At 42.7% G+C, this 24,985-nt stretch overlaps 1 protein-coding gene across 2 annotated transcripts in view; it reads right to left on the bottom strand.

Moving 5' to 3' along the window:
• Positions 1-5,022: 5,022 nt before the first annotated feature.
• The window catches only part of PDE4B (phosphodiesterase 4B), a 226,194-nt gene continuing 206,231 nt past the window's right edge, over positions 5,023-24,985 (bottom strand). For both annotated transcript variants that reach the window (XM_069981385.1, XM_069981386.1), the window contains exons 7-15: positions 13,490-13,583; positions 10,707-10,885; positions 10,183-10,281; positions 9,929-10,093; positions 9,683-9,782; positions 8,863-9,017; positions 8,648-8,770; positions 8,053-8,235; positions 5,023-7,083 (exon numbers count right to left, since the gene is read on the bottom strand). In XM_069981385.1, coding sequence (XP_069837486.1) covers positions 6,721-7,083; positions 8,053-8,235; positions 8,648-8,770; positions 8,863-9,017; positions 9,683-9,782; positions 9,929-10,093; positions 10,183-10,281; positions 10,707-10,885; positions 13,490-13,583 — 1,461 coding nt within the window. In that variant the 3' untranslated portion in view covers positions 5,023-6,720. The remainder of the gene's footprint in view (positions 7,084-8,052; positions 8,236-8,647; positions 8,771-8,862; positions 9,018-9,682; positions 9,783-9,928; positions 10,094-10,182; positions 10,282-10,706; positions 10,886-13,489; positions 13,584-24,985) is intronic.

Here is a 24,985-nt window from a genome sequence, read left to right as displayed (position 1 = left end):
CAAAGCCCATTGTAAACAATGGAAAAGCGCTTTGCTCAATTTAAACGGGCGGATTTTCGAGCGGAATTTGGCACAAAATGCGCTCGAAATTCTGCCTCTTTTGCTCAGTGTGCATGAGCCCCTTAGAGGATTACAGAATGGAGATCTCATTCAAACCCTTTCACAACTGAAAAACAAGCACCATCACTTCTCCACTTCTGTATTAATTCATCTTAGTAATTTAGTGGCCTGGATACTAGTATCCTGCAATTCAGTAATTCATACAAAGTCTACATGCTCAAAATATGTGTATATATTGATCAATATTAGAACCAAATTTCAGGATGTCATGTGGTGTCTTCTAATGTCTCATTGGGATCTCATTGTGATTTTTTATATTTTGGCCAAATGGTGGCGCCACTAGCTGTGTTACAATAGATAGCAGGTGTTCTATATGTACAACAAGATGAGACTTCTGTGGCCTTAATACATATTATATCAGTGGTAAAGCTCTACAGAGGCAAAGATATTTCTTCTCCACTTTATAAGGTGTTACATAGGAGCAGTGCAGCAGTATATATTGACAGTGCAGACACAGTGTATTTGCACAGTGATACTCTGATGTCATACAAACTGATGGACTGTAGATCCTGTGCTGTGTAATGCCATTACTATATGGTGGAATGCAAGTTGTCGCCTATTAGGTTTACTATAATATATTTACATAGATAAAGATCCTGAACCTTAGTCAATTATAGTCCTAATGTTTGCAGGAAATGTGATCTGAATGAAGCTTTTGTTCTCATCCGTCTTTTACTGGTTTAAGCATTGAGAAAGGTGAATTCAGAATGAATGCGGACAGTGTGGGGAATGGGAATAATCCCATTATCCAATTATCATGGGAAACCAAAGCAAGTGTAGTCAGCGCCTAGGGCGACATTTATCTGAAAAGTAGTCAGTGTTTGGTGATATGTTGGGATAAATGCAGAACGGAATGCTAACCTAAATCATGGCGTACCCAAGCTGCTTCTATTGAGTTCATTAGGCCACATGTTGGCTATTAGAGACTACGTTTGGTTCGTTTCCGAGTGTATAGTGTTTTTTGCAGGCCTCAAATACATGGCAATTTGGAGTCCTGCAAAAAAACAAAACAGTATACACTTGTAATTGGACTGAAAGCGACTCTGTACCCACAATCTGTCTCCCCCCCAAACCACTTGTACCTTTAAATCCAAGATTGTTCGTTTGGCAGGTGATGCAATTATTGTCCTAAAAAACAACTTTTAGGCTAAGTTTACACTACGTAAAAGTACGGCCGTTGTTGCCATCGGCAACAACGGCCGTACTTTTTGCGGAGTGCAACATAACCTTATCTGATATGGATATGGGATCCTGGCCGGAGCGTATACACATCTTATATGCTCCGGCCGGGATCCCATACGGGGCTGCAAATAACTGACATGTCAGTTTTCTGCGGCCGGAATTCAGTGAATTACGGCCGCAGAAAGACCTGTCAGTTCACACAGTGAAGCAAGCGGCTCACTGTGTGCCATGGGAAACTCTGATGCGGGCGCGCGCTGATGCGCCCGTATCAGAGATCTGTGGCCGAACGGTTCATCCGTCCGATAATTAAGTACCGGCCGCGATGATCCGGGCACAAACCGGCCGTTCCGTGACCCGGCCGGGGTCACGGAACGGCCGGTCTGATACGTTGTGTGAACATAGCCTTAAACTGACAGCCCTGTGTCAAACGGCCTTGGCCTAGAATATCAGTGCCCTAACTTTGCACCACCCCTCCGTCCCTCCTCCTCACCCTCTTCATCATTAGGAATGCCCCTAGAACATTTTCTCCTGTCTGAACATTACACAGGTGCCTTAACCATCCAGCCCATGTTTCATGCTGACACAGCTGATGAATACTAGAAAATCTGCCTGGACCATTCCTAATGATGAGGAGGGACAGAGGGGTGGTGCAAAGTTATGGGCACAGATATTCTAGACCACGGCCATTTGACACAGGACTGCCAGTTTAAAAGTTGCTTTTTAGGACAATAACTGCATCACCTGCCGAACGGACCCCAGGACAGATCTTGGATTAATAGCAGCTATCCGAAGGTACAAGTGGTTTGGGGGGGGGGGGGGACAGATTGTGGGTACAGAGCTTTAAACAAATGGATTATAATTCAGATCACATTTTCTTCAAACATTAGGACTATAACTGCCTAAGGTTAAAGATCTCTGTATGTAAGTATATTATAGTAGAACGTATACCTCACTGCAGTCCAGGATCCCAGAGTGTCTATCAGCTCAGCTATATCTTCCTTCTACCTCCTCCTGTTTTCTAAAACTCAGCATGGACAAAACAGAACTAATCACCTTTCCTTCATCTCACTCCCCCCATCCTTCTAGTCTCTCAATCACAATCAGTGGCTGTACTCTGTCCCATCTCCCAAGTCCGCCGCCTTGGGGTCACCTTTGAGTCTACCGTGTCTTTTAAACCACACATTCAGACCCTGACCACCTTCTGGCGCCTCCACCTCAAAAACAATTCCTGAATCTATTTTCTCAACCCCGACTCAACAAAACTGTTGGTACGATATCATTATCTCCCCCTTAGACTGCCGCATCATCCTCCTCTCTGGCCTCCCATCTAACACCCTTGCTTCCCTCCAGTCTATTCTAAGGGTACAAACACACACACACACCATATACGCAGCTTATTTACTGTTGCGATACGCAGCAGATACGCAGCAGATTAGATCTAAATAACTGACCACAACATCAAATCTGAACCACCAAGTCTGCTGCAGATCTGCTGCGTATACGGTGTGTGTGTATGTACCCTTAAACCTGCTGCCAGACTAATCCACCTCTCCCCTTGCTCTTCCTCTCTTCTCGGCCAACCCCTTCACTGGCTCCCCATTGCCCATGTTGACTATGACGTACAAGGCCATCCACAACCTGTCCCCTTCATACATCTCTGAGCTGAGCACACACAATCGCCTCCAAGATTTTTCTCGAGCCTCCCCCATACTCCGGAACTGTCCGACACATCCAGCTTTTATCTGCCATGAAAAGTAACCTAAAACACATCTCTTTATACTCGGCTACAACCTATAACAATTCTGCATCACACTATGACTATCTGACCTTTACCTTCAGTCATCCTTCCCTTACCTTGTAGATTGTAAGCCCTTGTAAGTTCCTCTATCCCTATGCACCAGTCTGCCATTAACCTTATTCATGTAATGTGCTTTACAATTAATTGTATAGTGCTCTGGAATCAAGACTGCTTTAAAAATAAATTACTAAAAGAAATAATTTGGTCCAATAAACTCAATGGACCAGGCACTGTTACACTGCAGTATTTATCAGCATATTGTTTTGTTGGTATGTCGACATATCCCTGATTTTTACATGTGACGCGAGCCTAAGGCTCCATTCACATTTGCATTAGTCTCCTTTTCAGATTCAAAGAAGAATAACGCAACACACTGTTCTCCTCAAAACACTGAACACCATATTGGAACCAGATGGATCCTGTTATAAGTCCACTGTGCAGATCAGGCACTGTTGGTGTATAGTACTTTGTGTAATGGATCCAGCACTCTGTCATTGAGGTATACTATTATACTTATAATATTCTTAATTAATGGAAACATAATGCCAATGAGCAAATTCTTGAACCAGACATGTAAATGGCCTCGGGATAGAAGCTCACAATGAAACACGATATTGAGGTATGTCGAGGAAGAGGGAGAATAAGATCACGATTATCATAGACACGCTGGCCATGATCTTCTGACATGGATATGCATAATTTCAACTGCTGTATAATTCGGCTCCATGATGGCAAAGAATCAGACTCCTGTACGTGTGTTCACTGCTACAGACATTAATGACAATTGTCCAGCCAACTTCTTTCAGATGCTAAGAACCTGCATGTCATGTGTGTTTAATACAAATACAGGTTTTGCATGGATATTGTGTAGGTATTTAGGGTTCAGGGAAGAAAAAGAGTGCTGCACCTCACACCTATGGCTGATACTAGTACCTCTTGGCTGCATAAAAAACATCAGAATTCTGTATGTGAATTGATCAAGCCATACTGCCCCATGTACCATCGTGCAGGTATCTGATACACATGGGTCCGTACACTAAGTCCACACTGTGCCAGTCAGCGACCACCACCCCCGCAGGCGTGCACAGTCAGGGAAGGGAGGCCATGGAACGGCCCTGCAACCCCCATGCCACAGGACCAGACCCAAAAATGCCACACCAAAACCCAGCCAGCACCACCGGCTGCACGCGGTACATGGGGCAGTGTGGCTTGATCCATTCACATACAGAATTCTGATGTTTTTTATGCAGCTGAGAGGTACTAGTATAAGCCATAGGTGTGAGGTACAGCACTCTTTTTCTTCCCTGAACCGTATTGTGTAGGTATTTAGGTTTCTAGCAATGGTAGGAGTTTAGAGCAGAAGGTGCATGGGACCCTACATAGGAATGATCTGAGGACACATATCTGCAGAAAATAATACTAATGACAAGGATTAAATAGCCCCAAAGAAGACAGTGAGGCCAGTCCAGTCCAGCTACGATCAGGGCATGCCTTTAGGAAACAATAGTAACTAGCAGCACCAGAAAGCAGAAATAAAATCAGCATATAAAGTGGGTGGAAGCCACGCCAGACTTGAATCATATCCGCTGTTGGGCTAATCTATCCCAAAGTGCTGATATAGGTTTGGTTTCGTAAACTTAACCCAGGCATGACTCCTGCCCTCTTCTCTCGCAACTAGAGATGAGCGAACCGGGTTCGGGTTCGAGTCCAACCGAACCTGAACGTTCGGTATTTGATTAGCGGGGGCTGCTGAACTTGGATAAAGCTCTAAGGTTGTCTGGAAAACATGGATACAGCCAATGACTATATCCATGTTTTCCACATATCCTTAGGGCTTCATCCAACTTTAGCAGCCACCGCTCATCTCTACTCGCAACCCTCAGAAGGCAAAAAAAAAAAAAAAAGACAATGAAGCCGCCAGATTCTCATGCTTCTCATTTATTCACTTTATATAAAAAATCTTAAGAATGCATCTTAGCACAATATACAATACTTTAACATACCTTGTGTGAAACTTGTCAAAATAAAATCTACACCTGGAACAATGCAGTGTCAACAGACATACAGACCCATTGTTCATGCACAAGTCAGTGCGCCTACTCCAGATACGGGGTAGTCACTTATTAGACCGAAACTTCAAAAACATTATACAAGCCGAGACAAGAGATATATTTTCTCAGGATGCGTGACATTTTTTTAAAAACTTTTCTTTTATTAGAAAAAGCTGCACATCAAAATAAGTAGTTATTATAATAATAACAAATACATAAGGACCACAAATTTCAGAGTAATACCAGTTTGGGCTTGGGGGAGGGGGGGGGGGCGACAAAAATATATGTTTTTAAAGTCTATTTCACGTTCGGTACCAAGGAATGAATTCTGTAATTTCGATCTTTCTAGAATTCAATATCCCCTTTGGAATTGGCCTACCATGGCACTAGCCATGGGTCCGGTATGTCTTTTGGGGGTCACTGTTCAGGCTGGCTCTCTAATTAAAAAAAAAAAAATACAAGAAAAATGCAACTCTCATCTAGAGTTTTCTACACAATCAACACCACCAATGACAGGCAATGTCAATTCATATAAATTAATAACTTACAAAACGGTACATTATTTACATAATCGATAATAAATACACTGTTATAAACAGTAAAGTACGTGTTAGGCAGTGCAATAAAAAGATGGTGTGGCCAATGGAGGGAGGAAGAAAGGAGGAAAAAAAAAAAAAAAAAAAAGAGTGGGGTCATGCAGAACATGGTCTCAAACACACATCACATTACACACTGCCTTCTGATACATAGTCCTCAATTGTAGTGAATGCACATGAATAAAAAACAAAAACGGCTACCTCTTATTATATTGTGCAGAATAGGTCGATTCTATAGAACCTGACACAAAAATTAAAAAAAAAAATCTCAACACAGAACGAGCAAAGATGAAATGACTTCAGGTGCACGGAGGAAACAAAAAACCCCCAAAAAATGACGTGACCAGAGACACAATCTCTCTGTGCGATTGAGAATAACTGCGATAGAGTTCACATATATTGCCCACGATTAAAAGGAAGACTGCTTTCTTTCAGGAAAAGAGGATTGAAATATACACATTATTCTTTGTTCTGCTTACACTAGATAGCGTGTAACCAATAGGCATTTCAGAGACAATGGAAGTTTTACAAAAAAGGCACACACGTCCTCAGACAGTCGGACAGGGTTTTTCGACATAGACCTACCAATTCATAATTTCTAGTATCTATCAGTTTTGTTTTTTTTAATTTCACGGTATAAAAAGAAAAAAAAAATCTCTCAGTTTTGTGTCATTTGTTTTCTACAAAGTTTGACTTTTTTTATCGAGCCGTTCTTGGAACACAACATTATGCGTTGTTTTCTCTTTCACTCTTCCACCTCGGAAACGATGCCGAATAATAAGAACGTCCATCATCTATTAGTTTCCTGAGCTAGCTTTCACTTCAGCATCCTTAACCACAACTCCACTGACGAGCAGCAGGAAAGATCTTTTAGCCAGGCTAAACCTAGGCCCAAGATCGAGATTACATGCTTGTCAAAACAAGACAGCTTTGCACGTGTTCTCCCCTCTCTGAGTTCACTCCCGGACACGACCTATGTGTCTAGAGGTGATGTATCGTCTGTCAGTATTTCTGTGTCACCCTCTGGAGAATCCTCGATTCCGGGATCCACAATATGGAGTGTCTTGGTGCTGCTGTAATAACTGATACAGTCCCCTTCTTTATCGTGACCTTCTGAATCTTCTTCCTCGAGGGTAAGCTCGAAATGAAACTTTTCCGACACTCCGGGGCAGTCCTTATCCTGCTCATCCAGAAGAGGAGAAGGACTTTGAGGTATCATGCTTTGGTACCAGTTCCTATTGTCCTCCAATGTATCCAAAATATCCTGAGCATCGGGCTGCACCAAATCTGCCCACGTTTCCCACAATGGATGAACGATGTAGTCAATGAACCCAACCTGGAAGAGAGAAAAAGAAAGGTTAGTATTCAAGATTGCAAGTAGCAGTTCACAAGCAAAATACTCACCACAGATGATCGGTGTCCCCCAAATTTGGTGCACGCTCACGTCATCCGCTCCTGTGACCCCTTTTCTGTCTCCTGTGATTGAACGCTGGAAGTCAGCGGGAGAGCGTGACTTCTGGCGTTCAATCACAGGAGACAGAGGAGAGGTCACAGGAGCGGATGACGTGAGCGCGCGCCAGATTTGAACAGCGCCGCGAGACCAGAACGAAGCTGCGCCGCACCACACCGACCACCTGTGGTGAGTATACACGCCAGCGCCTAGCAGGAGGGGGCGGGAGAAATAACAAAAAAATTGTAAACTGCTTCTTTAAATGTCTGCAACAAATTTTGGTTTAGATGTAAAAATTATTATTTCGTTTTCAACAATTTGTAAAGTTTTAGAAAAACTGTCTTCATACATTCTATTATGGAATTCTGTCCAGGGTCCTCAAAACAGAGACCGGTAACAAAGAGTGTCTCTTGTTCAGGAGGACTTGTCCTGTCCTTCATTGCACAGATAGCCTATTGATGTGAATAGACACTGTAATTTTTGATCTTTCCTGTTGTGACGCTGCAGAAAAATTGAACACTTCTAAAAGAACCCCTATATCCCATGATTTTGTGCAAGGTCCTTAATGAAAGATGATTGCATGCTAAAATATATTGTATAAAACCAGGACAATATAGAATGGCATCCCCCCACTCAGAACCCCCTTGTATTTGCCAGGGTGGCGAGATGCTTCAAAGAGTAGCTGCAGCTCTGAAGTACCCTATGAGACCATAAAGATTATTGTTGACCATTGACATAAATAGGCTGGAAAGACCAACCATTTCAACCTCTTTAAGCGTAATGTCATGTCAAAAGTTTAGATTGCTTAGATGACACATATAGTGGTAGAAGTTATAGCCTGGGGTGGAAACGTACCTGTGATTTCTCCACAGAAGCAGTATGCTTGTCACACATGGGGCTAATCTCCATGCCTCGCTCTCTTTCTTTGTCTCCTTGCTGGAAAAACTCTTCCATTATCCTGTCAGTCCACTGCCGGTACAGTTCCAGAGATTTTGTCGGATTGCTTAAGTCAGCACAATGCACCATATTCCTGAGGACCTAAAATAAGAACAACAACCGTGAGCTCAATACGTGCAGGAGAACAAAGTTACCACCCCATGCTCTGCGTAGGAAATGTCTCTACTGGATGAGCAGCAACTATTTCCTGATGTCTGGTCAAGTCTATGTAACTTTTTTGCAAAACTGCCTGTAAAAAATATTCCATCTTTTAAGGTGGTATCCTGGAAACAAGAAACCTTAGGAAGAATACCTGCACCTGCCAGGCACTGACTCGCACTTGTGTGAATGGTCTATTGTCTGGTAATTCTAGTGGTGTGATTTATTAAATCCTGGGATCATTTCTGATCTCCCTAGCGATCCTGAGCTCTGCGGTGCCAGAGCGGCGGGCATTAACAGTGGCAGAGACGGAGCTGAAGGGCTCCAGGAATTAGAGAAATCTCTTCCTAAATACCTGTATGCGATCAGTGTAGTTATCCAGGAGAAGAACGCCAGAGCTGGTAACTTTCTTGGTTTCCACCATTGTCTTCAGGTCAGCCAGCAGGCTCATGTGCTTAGACATGTCTGTTGCAAGGACCTATGGAAACATACAAAACAGAGGTTGGGAAATGCTCCTTAGACTGGCCCCTCCTTCAATAAGCTTTAATCCTGCTTGCTTCCAATTCTTACCATGTCAATCACCATTTTCCTGAGGGACTGCCTCTGCTTCTTGGAAAGGTTCTGAAAGATGTCACAATGTTCTTCTTGTAAAAGCTTAAAACCTACTGCAAGATGGTGATTCTCCAATACAGACTCGTCGTTGTACATCAGTGCAAGTTCAGAATCTGGAAGAGAAGTTGGAGTCAGTGAATATTCCTTTATCCGGTTTATGATGGAGGTAATGACTATGGGAGTACAGTAACGTACAGGGCCGTATTTACCATTAGGCACCCGTGGTCCAGTGCCTAGGGCAGCACCTTGCAGGGGGGCAGCACCAGGGAGCAGGGGGACAGAAAAAACTATTTTTTTTTGTTTTTATTTTTTTAGTTTCCCTCCTCCCGTTCAGACTTGCCAATAAATCTGGTGTCTTTTCCAGGGGGGTGGGGGGTATGGTGGTATTGGTCAGGTCTGGTATCGCCAATAGGTGCGTGAAGATGGGGCGTCTTCAGGTTTAGTGCCTAGGGCAGCAGCAGCCGTTATTACAGCCCTGGTAACGTACAGCTTATATATAAAATTTTACTGTCTGGGAATAATTGGCAAGAACCCTGTTGTGATCTGTAATAGTGGCCATATTGGGCGTCACTCAGATTTTCCAGAAAAGATAATTAAGGAACCACTGAATAAAGCTCCTAACAACTTTATTAAAGAGAATGGACAACATGCTAGTTAACCAGATCTTGAGTCTCCAATTGATATTGGACATTAAAGTTCTACAAGTAGTTCAACATCTAAGAAGAGTTCATGCTGCTGTATACATTGCAGAAAAAAAAGCAGCGATAGAAGAACTTACTTGTATTGATAAGAAACTGATTGGAGACTCCAGGGTGGTCTACGTCATGGATTGCAGCTGCAAATAACGCAGCTAGAATTTCCAAGTCAGTGAAGACGGCCTGCAAGAAAATCAAAGGAAATTAATGCCAAAAAGTCAGATAATCAACCATACAAGCACAATACTAGATACTGGAATATTCCCTGGCCTATTGTTATCACTAGGAGGAGCTGTGACACCAGTGCAAAAAAACAAGTGAGGACTTACATCTAGAGCTGGAGTAGATAGCAGCACATGGGTGGACTGTGTAACATCCGCTGCGTGGAGGCTGTTGTGATAGGCGACATCTGAGTGATAATGATCCTCCAATGTCATGGTGTAGGTGATCAGCGTATCCGTCGGGATTTTAAAGGTCTTAAGCAGATCCCTCTCCTGTGACACAGAAGAAAAGGTTAAATCAGAACCTGAGGAGGCAGGGAACTTATAACACAGCAACACATTGTAGAATTTATGGTACGCACCTGGAATATAGCGTACATGATGCAGGTCAGTGGTCTATGGCAAGAATATGCTGCCACCTTGAAGATGTTCAGTCCCCATTTATTGAGGTCTTCCAATTCCTGAGAAAGTAATATCAACAGATTAATACAAGTTCTCCAGTCTCTGTCCACATACAGATAGGTTATATGACTCCACCAGAGTGTATTATATAGATGGTGATCCCATTATATAATTGTATGCATGAGTCCAACATTGACTTACAGGTTAGCTAACCAAAGGTGGCAATAGAGAGACATTTTTGCTCTAAAGTGGAGCTAATTTGAATGCTTTTCCCAAGGAGCATTGCCTTGGGATGTGTATTGTCTACTCAGTTAGTAATAAATACCCCCTGACTAGTAGATGTATAAGATCAGTGGACAAAAGGGAATTCAAAAGTTTTCATATTAAAAAAGTTTTTTCTATGTCACTCTAGTATTGGAATATTTTGATCATGGGCTGGAGGAGTTTGTGCACATTATATTTCCCATGGCTGCCATATCCACACCTTAGACAACAGATCTTCATTCTCAGTCTTGACACCAAACCGGGACATGCTTGTGTTGTTCAGACTCGAGCTGTGCATCAACTTCTTTACGCCGCTGATCTGTGTCATGAGTTGGTGTCGCTTCTTCTTCTCTCTGTCTTTCTGTGTTGGGGAAGGGATCTCCACATCATTTTGTTTGTCTGTAAATCCAAGGAGGTGTAAAAATTAGACATTTGACTTAAAAAAAAAGGCATTACATTAACAAATGCAGAAAGTATTACTGACGTTTTCAAGTTATATCCATTTCTGGGAAATTTAAAAGCTATGGCCATTATTCAGCAGGGAGTTCCCCAACCTATGGATTTTCAGCTATTGCAAAACTACAACTCCCATTACGCTCTGACAGATTAGGGTACCTATGTTCCAGTGTTTCTTAACCTGTGGATAATCAGCTGTTACAAAGCTTAAGCTCCCATCCTGCTCTGATGCCTTTTGTACTTTTATTGTAGTATTCCACAACCTGTGGAAATCCAGCCTTTGCAAAACTACATTCCCATCATGCCCTGGTAACCTTTGGTAGACTGATTAAAGGCGTTATCCAGCCACTTTTCCCCCTCTCTTGTCTCCATATCAGGTGCGGTTTGCAATTAAGCTCCATTTACTTCAATGGAACTGAGTTTGAAACCCCACCCAATCTGGAGACAAGAGAGGGAGGAAAAGTGGCCATGTTTTTGTAGCGCTGGATATGCCAATTTGCTATTCTTCTGGTGGGCTGCATGTTGTTTGTCACCCATCTTTCCTAGCATCAGATATTACTACTGAACTAAAGACATTTTTTAACCACTTGACAGAAGAGGACGACTCAAGGACTTGTGCAAGATAATGCATAATCTCTTGTACAATTGCACAACCATATACTGTATGTGTACATAGGGTGGGGGCGCAGGCCATAGCTGTAAGACAGGCTGCCCAGAGGTGTGATAAATAGGTTATGGCATTCCCTGCCCATCCTGTCGGCCATCTTTACCAGGCCCCGGATAGGCGCAGGCTTTTTAATTAAAGCCACCACACAATAGAGAATAATTGAGCGGATCCGCAGCTGTGTCTGGAGCACTGCAGTATAGAAAGCAGCTATTATTCACTAGCACCATCACTTTGACAGTAATAGGTGTTTCCCTCTGGGCTGCAGCTTAGACAGAGAGAATTAATGAGCGATTCCTGCGTGGAATCTCCTGGAGAGAGCGTGTGAAATCTCCAGTCATCTCCAAAAGAAATACCAAAGAAATCTGTCCTCAGCCCACCAGATGTATGGATGGATCCCTGCGCTTTCTAAATAGGATGATGTCACCATCTGCAACCCTGATGACACGTCAGGCATCATGTCAACTGAGCCTCCAAATCCTCCAAACAAGGAATTCCCCCTCACGTCATCTTTACTCATATCCTTCCCCACCGTGTCCTAACCCACCCCCACTGGAATTAAGAAAATCCGTAAGACACATCACAAAATGCAATCTCCTGTCTACGTCGGAATCTTCACAGATGGATAGCGGCCATTTGCAAAAGCACACAGCCAAATACAATGAGGTCAAAAGAAGCTACTAAAATGTCCAACACCAATTCAAATCTATCTATCCACCCATCTCCTATCTATCTATCTATCTATCTATCTATCTATCTATCTATCTATCTATCTATCTATCTATATATCCCCATCTAATGTCACCTATCAATCTATCTAATCATTTATCTCTTATCTAAAATTCCCAAGCAATGGTGGATTCACATGTGCTGTAATGTCATGTATGGATTTAGATGAAGCTTTGCTTAGTTTATAGTCAAAATCTAAATCTTCATCAGTATATGTATATTAGACATTTAGATTTTTCAGTAGATTTGTCCATGTAGTAAAATTACTCCACATGTGAATCAACCCTAAGGGTATGTTGACACACGTCGGATATATTACAGATCTGCCATGGAGTTTCCTTATTTACTTTAAAACAGAGGTCAAATTCTGCAATAAATCTGCTGCGTATCCGACATGTCTGGACAAATCCTTAATATAAATCCTTGAGCCATTGACTTAGGTCAAGATATTTAAAAATTTTCTTCAGTCTTCTCTTATGTCTGATTCTAGGAGAGCCCAGGCTGCAGGAAGTTTCAGAGAACTTTTACCAGTTTTCTGAGTGACAACTTTCACTATTCCTGCACCCATTCTTGATTCATTTCCTTCACTGCTGCAAAATGTGACGATTTGTCGTCCAGGACTATACGTAAGCCGGATGGTGTCCTTGGTGAGAGCAATCATAGAGGCCAAATTTGATGTCACCAATATTTCCCAACATCTGCATATTTTGAACTCCTATTTTGCCTGCTTATTGACAATATATGTATCAGTAAGGAGCAGTATCCACTGCAGTGCAATATACATACTTATTTAGTATGTAACTTATTTAGTTACATGTGTATTATACCACTACTACAACTCATATTTATTCCTGGTTACTCTGTATTGGCAAAATCCTAATGGTGGGAATGGACTGGTATGGAGATGAGGAGATCTGATTCACACGTGAACCTGATTCTCAAGTGCAATAACAATCATGTCTCCCGCAGGCTGCGTGCCACTGACGACGTCCTCTGTACAGTATATTTAACAAATCCGAGGGAGTTTCCATGGAATTCCACTGGAATAAAGAGATTTACCTGCCTGCAGCGATTTAATAATGGTCATTTAACAAGAGCTGTGTCAACCCTGGGCAAAGGATTGTGGGTATGCAGCAAATCAAAGGCGCCCTTACCGAGGAATGTGCTGGAGATATACTCAGACACCTGGTTGCCTGATCGGCTCATCTCGGAGAGGTGGGTGAGCTCCCGATTCAACATCCTCTTGAACTGTAACAGAGAAAACATAACATTTAGTCATATACCTATAAAATGTCCACATGTCAAGACTGTTGGTCTCTATTCATCAAAATAGGTCATACAATCCCCCCCCCCCAATAATGTAAAGACCTCCAGACTCCATGTCCAGACTCGTTCTCTGAATGTATTTATGACAACTGATTGGGAATAAAGCTTTTTCAATCATAGACCAAAGATGAAGAATATGAAAAGTCTTAAAGGATTAAAGTTTGATGTGATTGACGAAAGAGAGCGATCATCAGAGCAAATGGCAGATTCAGGACGGTCACGTGATGTTGCCTCTGCTTAATCATATACAGTGCAAATATTGCTGTCCTAATCACATTTCTACAAGACACAATCCCAGGATAGAGAGGATGCAAAACACAGTGAAACCTGCAAACATCCTAATATTGTTTATGGTGTAATAAAGAACGTTGCAAGTGCACAGGGAGAAATGGACGATCGGGCAAAACCGTGCAGTTAGGTTGCCAAAAATATACAGTGAGACTCCATATACCCAAAAGAAACAGAGTTGAATGCAATACAATACATGATACAATGTAATATAATATAATCCAAGACAATGTTTAATATAATGCTATGTAATATAATGGAATCCAATATAATAATATCCATTCAGTCACAAATACGACACACGTTCACTCATATAAATTCATTGTGGACCCTAAATCTCAAGAAAACAACCCACCTTGATGTATCCCCAAGACACAGAAAGCAAGTAATTTGCTTCAGGCATTTTGGAATCGTCCCCAGATTTAAAAACAGATCCCTTGCAAAGAATTCAGATCTCATACAGAGGAATTCCGAAGCGATCAGGAGATCCCAGGAAATCAGATGGGGTGGTCGGTGAAATAAATCCTTATCAACCGCTTGGACATAGCTCCCGGATCCTGAATGTCTTTAGCCCCAGGTGGAGAGAGCCCCTCAGTTCCATGGTAGCCGAGCAAGTGTGGGCAGGGACAGCACAAAGGATGCAGAAGGGAGAGTGCAGGCGGCTGTCCGAGAGCAAGCACTTAGTGCCCATCAGCCGTCCTGGTTTTCCTGGGGATTCTGTATCACATTAGCCGTGCTCCGCTGAGCGATGCAGTGAAGTAATAATTATTCGATGGTGAGGGGGCTGTCAGTCTTGTTGCACCATCGCTCTGAACAGAGAGAGAGAGATTAAGATGGTGGAAGTCCCTGCATAATTGAATAGAGCACCACCACCCCTGTAGGTGGCACATCTCAGCCTGGGTATTTAACCCCTTCGGGAAAATCACAGCCATTCATTCTATGGCTTAGAAAATTGCAAGACGCATCTGATTCTGAGAGTCACTAGTGGGATTTTAGGGCAGTAACATGGAACAATCTATCAGTCTATCAACAAAGAGGACTGGGTCCAAATTTGGGGATGCTATTGTTTTCGGCCGTGTTAAATAATTTAGTTTCAGCTGCTTGAGGATGACATCACCCCCCATCCCCTCCTCCCCTCCCAATCTGCTCTATTCGTGGGAAACCTAGAGATGCAGTGTGCAAATCCCTGCAAACCCGGGAGCCGCTTCAAATCCAGCCAATTTAAGAAATATTCTGTCGTCATGGCAACTGCATCACATGAGCCTCCGTACTGTACCGACTCCTGTTTAGATGAAATCATTCATTAAATATGGTGTTCCTGCAAGAATTCTCACCGTGGGATTCCACGGCATCCCCTTCCTTATTAACCCTTTATCCGGCCCCCTACGGTCGGAGGTCTCGCTACCTTCACTGCTTTGCATCCTCCTGTCTTTCCATTAAAGCAAGGATGACTGGACCGCAGTGCCCTATATTCCTGCCTCGAATAGCTGACCCAGTTTTTCCAGATTGCAAGAAATCTAAAAGACTGTGAATTCTTGCTGCGCTGTTGCAAAGGTCACTTACTGAGTGGCAGCGTCTAGATGGGGAAATAGACTGGAAGGACTAAAAATCCCAGAATGAATTGGTAGGGCACGCTGCAACTTTTGCATACCCATCATTCAGTGAACCTTGTGTATTGCAGTTGGCATTTATTGGGTCAAAAATAAATCCTACCCATTGCTATTACACATTTCTGGGTTAAACTCCAGAAACAGAGTCATGCAGCCTACAAGTGAGCCACGACCTGCCTGCCAAGTACATCACACACCTACGCTGCCAGTGTCTACAGGCGGATGAGCCCAGTGCAGACTCTGCGAATAAAGGAAGGGACCCCGCATCTAAGCCTTCTCTAAAGGGCGTACCTTTCATCTAGGGGTGGATGTGACAAATGAAAGGGGAATTCCATATGCAAGGCCTGACATGAAAGTCTCAAGACTTCAATAAGATCCAAATTGTGATGTAGAATTAATGCTATTGATTTAGATGGGGAATGTACCCAAAAGTGTCACGTTAACTTTTTGACATCTGAAAAATCAGCATCATGTGCGCTATTAATGGAAGGAAAAGACGTTGATTTGGATGCACTATGGGCACAGATTTTTGGTTTAGTTCAGCACTGAAATATGCCATGTAAATGGGTTCCTAGGCATCGTCATGTAAAGTCAATGAGATCATTGTCCAAAGCCACAACAAAATCCCTGTGAAAATTGTGTTGAAAACCAGTGTGGATTTCCGATATGGATTGGATTCAACGTCTTATGTTCCAGCAGGAAAATACAAGCCCTTAGCTATCCCATCATCTCAACAGACTTGCTGAAATCCATGTGCTAACCACCAAAACAATGCCTTTAGGTGATTTCTACTTGCAGAAATTGATGCCGTCTGAATTCACTTTTTATATACTGAAGATGTATAGAGATGGTGAGTATGAGGACACTCTGTATTATGGTTGCAAGAGTATGAGATCCTCACAAATCGCCTTGCTGAGTACAGAAGGACATCACATGGGTGCGTTCACCTGTCCAGGTATCAGACGAGATAGCAATGCTCCCATTCACCTAGTTACAGCGTCTCTTTTCCGTAATCACGCTGCCATTCGCCAGGGTTCCCTACAGGGGGAGGTCACATGGTGTCGTCTGCACAGATCACTGAGCAATTTTCTGTGAATATTCATCTAATGAATACTTGGCTAACGGAGACTGACAGAAATGGAACAAAATAGGAAGAATCCGTGTACGTGAAAGATGCTCCGTTCCCATCAGGACGGATCCAGAGATTCCGGTGAACACTGCCCCTTTGATTTTTGGGTCTTCTTGAAAGGTTGTTTTCTCACCGGTGACTCACATGACATTCATCAGATATAACGTGCGCTTAACCTAAATGGGGTTTCCCTGCTGAAGTTTATCAACCACAACCTTTAAGATGACTTAATGTCGAGATGACATAAATCCTTATCAGACCAAAAGACCTTGTTTAACCTTCTTGCTTCACTCAAGCATCTATTACTTGCTCCCCAACCAGTGGCTCTCTAGCAGTTGCAAAACTACAACTCCTATTATACACATGGGGATAACTAGCTGAATGCTGGGATCCTCACTGATCATGAGAGTGGAAGTCCCATCACTTGAGAGAATGGAAGATGCACGTCTCATTCTGTTGACTTCTGAACATAGTTCTGTGTTTAGCAATGATTAGAAGTCCCATAGAGAGTGAATAAAGTGGCAGTCAGGCATGAGTGCTCCACTCTGGGCACACATATCCCTCTGTTCTCATGACCACTGGGACCTCCACCAATCACCTACTCGTACCGTAATACGACTGGCACAAAAATCCTAACCAGTTGGATTTTGGTTTGATGTCACATACGACTTTGCCAGCTTGGACTTCAATGTAAGTTGTGTCCGTGCAACTTCTCTACAATTTATTTTTTACAGTCAAATCACAACTCAAACAAGTCGTGCAACATGTCACAGACAAATCACACAAATACTTTAGGTTTTAATTCAGCACAGACTTTCTTACCCTCCCCCAGCGGAGTATTTCCAGCAATAGAACTACATAATCGGAAATGCTTTATGGGGAGACCCATGATACAATTGTCTAGGGTCACCGAACACAAACCCACCTCGCAGCCCTGATGGAGTTTTGTGCCTTTTTAACAAATTCCACATATTTTGTGCATCGATTCCAACCTACGCAGTCGTGTAAAGAAAGATAAACATACTTGCGCCTTGCCTTTGATCTGCTATCATTTCATAGAGCTGTGTGGCAGGCCCCGGCCTCAGAGCTCACACTACACATAATCACAGGCAGGCCTTGCAGGAAGTGGTTTACAGACTTTTCTCGTTTTATGGTTCATGTGGGTTTCTGATGACGTTAATCGTTTTGCAGAAGTTTTGCAGAATAAAAGCAGGACTGTGTGCGACTGGGGACAAGAAGCATGTGCAGCAGCCCCCCTGGCCCGACTCAGGATGTACAAGGCCTGGACGCCTGCACATATCATCCCTGCCATTTGGCTGCATGGTGTCACAGGCTGTGAGAGTCTCTGCTTTCCCACAACCATCTTGAGAAGTCATTTATTCTTTCCAGGATCCCTGCACACAGCTGTTCACTGCTGTCTCTGGAGCCGAGTGCAAGAGTTGCCATTAAAGGAAAAGTACACATACAATAAGTATAAAGCTTGTATAATACTATTACAGGTTTTGCCTGGTAATACGAGCATTTTCCTGTTCCTCTTTTTTTTTTTAAAGGTGTTCTCTACTAACAAGTAGGGATTCTCCAGACAGAAGGATGATCACAAAGTGCCACTCCTTCTGGAAGCCCCACAATCAGTTCTGTTTTCTGGGAAAACCTGCCTTATTTCCCTGCAGCACCACCACAGGAGAAATGAAGTATTACACAATGTCCATTCAACTCAATGGACAGAACGGATCTTTCTGAGCAAGAGATGCTTATTGTAACTTCTCTCCACATTGACCAATAGATGAAGATCCTGATCAGAGGATGCCCTCTATTAATATAGTATGTGAAAATGTGATTCTAAACTGCACAATCTCTTTAAATCCTTGAATCCTTCCATTTTGTCAACTTTTCAGCCATTACTGATACTGATTTCAGGAAAGACCACCATATCTCTACAATAGCAGACATGTCTTGTATTGCACCGACTAGGTGACCACACGTGAGAATCGGCAATGGCAGACGTGTTGGTTGACAAATGGCTAACTAGATTTGTATTAACTTGGCTGAAGATGAAGAAGAAAAGGACTAATAAATGTTGGTTAGTCTAGAGCTAAGAAGAAATTAAGCGTCACTATAGGACCTTTGAACTCCCCCAGCTGTTGTAGAACTACATATACCAGCAAGTAATGTACACCACAGGCCTATTTTTCTACAACAGCTGAAGAGCACTATAGAGAGGCCACACAAAGTGCTGTCTAGAACAAAGCAAAGAAGAAATTCTGGGCATTGTAGTCCTGTAGGCCTCCACAAGGTGAGGACGTGACCTTGCAAGCAGGATGAAAACATTTCAGCACTAAGCCTGCGCTTCTTTGTTTTATCTTACAGGCAAATCATATAGCAGGTTCCTGGGAATGCTAAAGACTAAACAAGCTGGCAGCAGGCAGAGGAAGCGACACGTATTAGTGGGCAAACTATCTCCGCTGGCAGTCTAACAAAACAAATGATACCGGCACTCTGTGCGGAGAGGCACATAGGCTCTTGGCTCCGAGCCCAAAAATAGCGTTAGAAGTAACTGACAGAGGCAGTAGATGGATCTCCTTAATGCTTCGTACGTGTCTTCTGACCATACTGGAGACAAGTCCTCTACGCCTTTGCCCATCTTGATGACAGAAGTGCCCCTTCCTATTGTCTCATATAGGACTTCCTTTGTTTCAATGTTCTGCGGAGATATACACGTACTCCAAGGTGGATTCCCAGGCATCCCCAGAATAACAATTCTTCTTTGCTGTTGGTACCAATGTCACATCTGGTCTTTCTCGGCAGCTTCCTTTTTCCTGGAATTTTATTGTAGATCTATGGGAACAAGCAATCAAATAGACAAACTGCTAGCCAGGGTTACATGGCTGCGCTAGTAATGCTGTGGTGCCAGGTTATAGAAAAGTCTTGGATGACGCTCCCCCGTACATAAAACTTCACACATGGTGTTCCTCAATGTCAGTCTGGGGCCATGACAGCTTCAGATATACACCAACACAACGTCATAGGTCATTATCCAGCACAGGCCTTAGATGGAGCTGGTACATGAACAACTTTCAAAAGATTAAAGTGGCTTCCATTTTCCTTATCAAGCACGAAAGGGCACATAGATATGGCCTGCGCCATTAGGAAACTGGCTGGAATGAGTTTTTCCTGTCTGATTCTATTTTTTCCCTTGGAGTATCCAAATAAGCTCCCCTCCAGGAAGGGAAAAAAAAACCTCTAGCACCCCCTATCGTAGATAGCTACCTTGAAAGTCAATGTCCAGTAACACATATCTGTAAACAACTGTTCCGGGGTTCTAGCACCCCTCTTGCTTTTTGGCTAATACCTCTACTCATGTGACTCTTCTAATGGTCACATTTGACTTATCCAGTAGGGGGTATTAGAGACTCAGTTTTCTCCCCTCTAGAAGATAGCTAATTTGCATACCTTTTCCCATAAGGCATTGTTTGTAAGACTTTATAGGTATCTGGATATGTTCAATGAGAACCAGTACCTCACATAGTTTCCATTAGGGGATATGCAATGGTAGTGTTGTCTGGTAGCTCATGATCTGTTGTTTTATTGGGGGTTCTTCTCATGGTTTACACAGTATTTGTCTATAGGTGGCACCACAGAGACAGTTTTCTGCCTTGTGGAGGAGAACTAATTTGTATACCTTGTCCCATAAAGCATTGTCTTTAAGTTTCCATACATACAGTAACTTAGTTTCTTCAAGGAGAACCAGTACCTCCATTAAGACCATTAAGCTGTTTTTAAGCTCATGGCCTGCCATGTTAATGGGAGTCCATGAGTATGGCCTTTTCTCTATAAGCATGGTTAATGTCTCCTCACTGAAGACGATTCCCGTGCCACTGGTGAAAATAAGGGCCCTATTCAACCGGACAATTATCATTCGCATAATCGTTAACGATTAACGATCTCAAACGACCGCTATTGCGAAAGACCTGAAAACGTTCACTCATTTCCATGGAACGATAATCATTACTTATGATCGTATTTGCGATAGTTTTTTCTTCGCTATTGCGTTCGTATCTACTGCGAACCACCGAACAACGTCTTATTCAATGCGAACGATTTGCGAACGAGCAGCGATAAAAATAGGTCCAGGTCCAGCGATCAAGGATTTCTCGTTCTGTCGTTAATTGTTCACTGCATTTCAACCGAACGATTATCGTTTAGATTCGAACGATTTAACGATAATCTGAACGATAATCGTCCGGTGGAATAGGGCCCTAAGAACCTCTCAGACAGGAGGCAGGAAAACCTATGGACACCAAGTGGGCGGCTGCATGGGCGATATATTCATCCAGCAATGTGTTATTTAACTTTTCTTTTCCTCTTAAGTAGTCACAGAGTTAGCGCTCCCGGCCTGGCCTGTAATGAGTTCCTTATTCTTATTTTTCTGCATGTTAAGAGGCTGCAGAGGAAGTAATTTACGCAGTTTCAGCTATCTATTGTGTCCTCTGTAATAATGTGGCTTCCTTCCCTGCTGGCTTCCTAGACAAAGGCATTAAAAGTCTAAGTCATATTTTGTTACTGAGTGCACAGGACATGGGTCACTATAATACATACAAGTATCTACGTGTCAATGACCTGGGCCCTTTGGCCAACTTTCAGACCTATTGGGTGGAAGGGGCTCAGATCATTCTCTATCTAGAAGTAAACACATTTGCCTCTAAGGACCGGACGAGTCTGTATGTTGTTTCCCAGAATCCATCTGGTGCTGTATACCATCCCGACACGCTGAATATTTACAGAGGGATTTTAATTACGTGCTATGTGAGCGAACGCAAAAACAAAATTCTAAAATAAAAGCGACAAACACGTCGAGTAAACTCTCCTGGCAAACACATTTTCCAAATTCCTCCGCTAGTTAATTAACTGGAGAAAATCAGGAAAAAGACGACGAACAAAAAAAGTATTTATCCTGCGAGTAACGTTTCCAAGCTTCACTGCGGCTCCCTGGAAGTAAAAATCCGGATGGCTGTTGCCAAGCTGTCATGTTACACGCTGACTTATGTTTTTAAGCCCCGCTGAGCTGTGAGGGGACAATGACTGCATTCAGGGATCCGGTGGAGGTGTCACCGGCCGGGACGTTCATCAGACATCCTGAGGGGAGAGCAGAGTTAGCAACCTATGCCGCATATAGTGCCCCTATAGCCTCTATGGCTGCAGGAACAGTTTATAGGCTAAGAGAGGGTCAAAAAGTGCAGGGTCACCTTCCTATGCATCAGAGCTGATACAATTCCCTTTAATGGCATATCTTATACAAAGACTCCCATGTTGAAAAAAACATAGCTAAATTTTTGGAAATCTGGAGATTTTGGAGATCTGCACTGTTCCCCCGTGCCGTCACATTGCAGCACTCAATGTAAGGCAACCACGATACGGCTGTCTGCTAAAATGATGGTTTAAGGTTGCAAGCAACTGTGCCATCATAGGCCACAATTTAAGTCTTATGAGACTGTCTGCAATCTGCTTTTTGACAGCCAAATTACAAATCCAAAAAACATACACAACAGAAAGTCAAAAACAAATTGCACAAGATTTTTGGAAGTGTAACTTAACATCACATGACCAAAGTTATTGCATAGTTGTCGCCTTAGATCTACAATAGACTAAAACCTCCGGACTTTTACCAAGCCTTGGTAAAGTTTTAAGAGAAAGGGAGAAAAACATTCCATTCAATGGTGCAAAAGTCACCTTTGAGTTGCAGGACGCTAGGGATCACACCCTTGTTTTCCAAATACATCATCTATAATCCCTCCCTTTGTGCGTTGCAGGAACGGACACAATCCCCGCCGTTCTCAGGCAGAGGTCAAATCTAAGTTCCAGACTGTAAAATTGTAATATTATTCCTTTCTCTACCACCGACGTTACACTGGCTTCCTAAACAATAAATACCCACTGGGTGTTTTCTTTCCTCAGAGAACAAGGTTTTTGCATGAAATCTAATGTCTCTAAATGTCTTGAATCAATTTGGCTAATCCCCTGCAGTCTGGAGAGAGCCGAGGCTTTTGTTGTTGCAATCATAGACTCTTCTACCTAAGTCAGGAAGGAGACAGGAAACTGGAGTCACACTTAACAGCTGCGTCTTGCCCACTCTCCTGCTGCCATGACGTAGTTTGGCCGGGGTAACGCCGGGCCAGGAACTCAGGGAGCGAGGTGTCAGGAAGGTGGGTCACATTTTACAGTGTTATTGGAGAAGGTGGGGGGGTCTGCTCATTCTTTCTACTCGTTCCCAATCTCTTCCTCTTATTCTTTCCTAATACATCCTGTTTTCAAAACAAGTGTCTATGAGCTGTCGATCCCCGGCTACAGAATTTTATCGGTGCCATACGGCTAGTTTGCAAAGGGATTTTTATGCAGGGCGATTTTTTTTAGGGGGGCAGCAAATGTTCACAATCATTGTAGATATTATGTTAACAAGTTGCATATTTTTTACGTGTAGTAATATAAAGTAATCCAAAAGATTCCCAGCAGGTAATCTAGCTATAAAGTATCCTCATCCTTTGCAACTAATTGTTCTTAAGGAGGAACTGCATCACAATTTATCTTTGATATTACACCGAGTTGGGGCTCTGTGATGTGAGTCCCCCATGATCATGACTTCACATTCGGCCTTAGGGTCATAGTTTCCTTTCCAAAGCAACTGTTCTTCATTGTTGGCGCTACTTGGGGCCATCAACAGCTATAAATATTGGGCATCATCAAGCACTGGGGCTCCTTCCCTTTAGCCAAAGGTTTTGTTGGAGGATAATGTAATTTTTGCGGATCCATAATTTTTACGGATCAAACATCCGTAAAACGTCCAAAAATCTGTAAGAATATGAATGAATAATCATTTTAAACAATTCCCAATTTCTGAACTATCACAGAAACATGGACACAATTTTTCGTATTGCGGATGATCGCAGACCTCATATACGGTCCTGAAAAATGACTGAACATGTAAATAAAGGCTTATACAGTTTTTGGTCTAATTTTTTGCAGTTTTTATTGTCTCATTTTTTGTGCTACACTTTCTTTGGGTTTGATGTACTTTTTGACCCCCTGGATTAAAAAAGAATGGAAATGGGGTAAAGATGTATACAATATACTTTCTTACTTCCTACTGGATGAGCTGCCTAAAACACGATTACCATGTACAGCCCAAACTGGCGGTCAAATGAAGATCGGATATTGTTGGGCAGACATCTCCAGCTGTCTGAAACTACAACTCCCAGCATGCTGCACCTGTCGGAGCTGCATTTTTGCAACAGCTGGAGAGCAACATGTTGGAGACCACCGGTGTAGAGGGTGGGTAGTAAACCTTCCACACTCCATAGTAATCAATCGTCTGTTTTGGAAGCATCAGCCATGACTGTAAAAGGCGGTGTAGACGATGAATAATAGGGGGAAAAATTAAAATTATATGCTTTTTTTTTTTTTTTTGGACGACACAACTTGAAATGGCCCACAGTATAAGGTACAGTCTGCAGCAGGACATTTATGGCTTTCCCTTGACTGAACTAAGAACCATAGATCTCTAACCCATGAACAATTCTTAAATTTATACCAGGGGTAATCTGGCTGATCAGTTGTCAGATAGATCACCGTTAATGTGCCAGGGTGTCATGGATAAACAGCACGGAAGTGATAAGAATGTTTGGTAAACTTGTGCCAATCCTGAGCCTGGCATCCACACGCCATGAGCAAACACAATCTATCGCTTCATCAAAAAGCAAAACCAAATCTGCGGCCAAGAACTTAACTAAATAAAGGACAAAGACCCAGCAGTTAGATAATAGCAGATTCTTGCACCAATATATGTCATTTCCGCCTCCTGTGCAATCATCTGCAGCAAATTCGCAATGAAATCTGCAAACACAAATTATTATATTTTCTTCAGTTTTTTTCTGTGCTGCTTTTTCCCAGCTACATTCCTATAGGAAAACACAGCAAGTCCGTCACATCAGAATATTCATTCTGATACAGTCAAAGTCCAACTCTGCTACATCTGCAAAACCCAACTAAAACTCAAATAAAGTCCAGCACTAATGTGTTTATAAAACTCAACTCTTAAAATGCAGCTCTGACGCATCCATAAGACCGAACGCTGATACATCTGTAAAATGTAGGTATAATACAGTACTCCATAGCAGTTCTCAAACAGTCGACTGTCCGGGCATGCTGGGAGTTGTAGTTTCGGCGACAGCTGGAGAGTCACAGGTTCGACACCACTGCTCTAATGCATTAAAAGAAAACCTCAGCTCTGTTATATTCGTGAAATC

The sequence above is a fragment of the Dendropsophus ebraccatus genome, chromosome 8 (genome assembly GCF_027789765.1).
Source record: "Dendropsophus ebraccatus isolate aDenEbr1 chromosome 8, aDenEbr1.pat, whole genome shotgun sequence".
In the NCBI taxonomy this organism is placed as follows: domain Eukaryota; kingdom Metazoa; phylum Chordata; class Amphibia; order Anura; family Hylidae; genus Dendropsophus; species Dendropsophus ebraccatus.
Note: the sequence above shows the minus strand (reverse complement) of the source record. Positions and strands in the feature narration are given on the sequence as shown.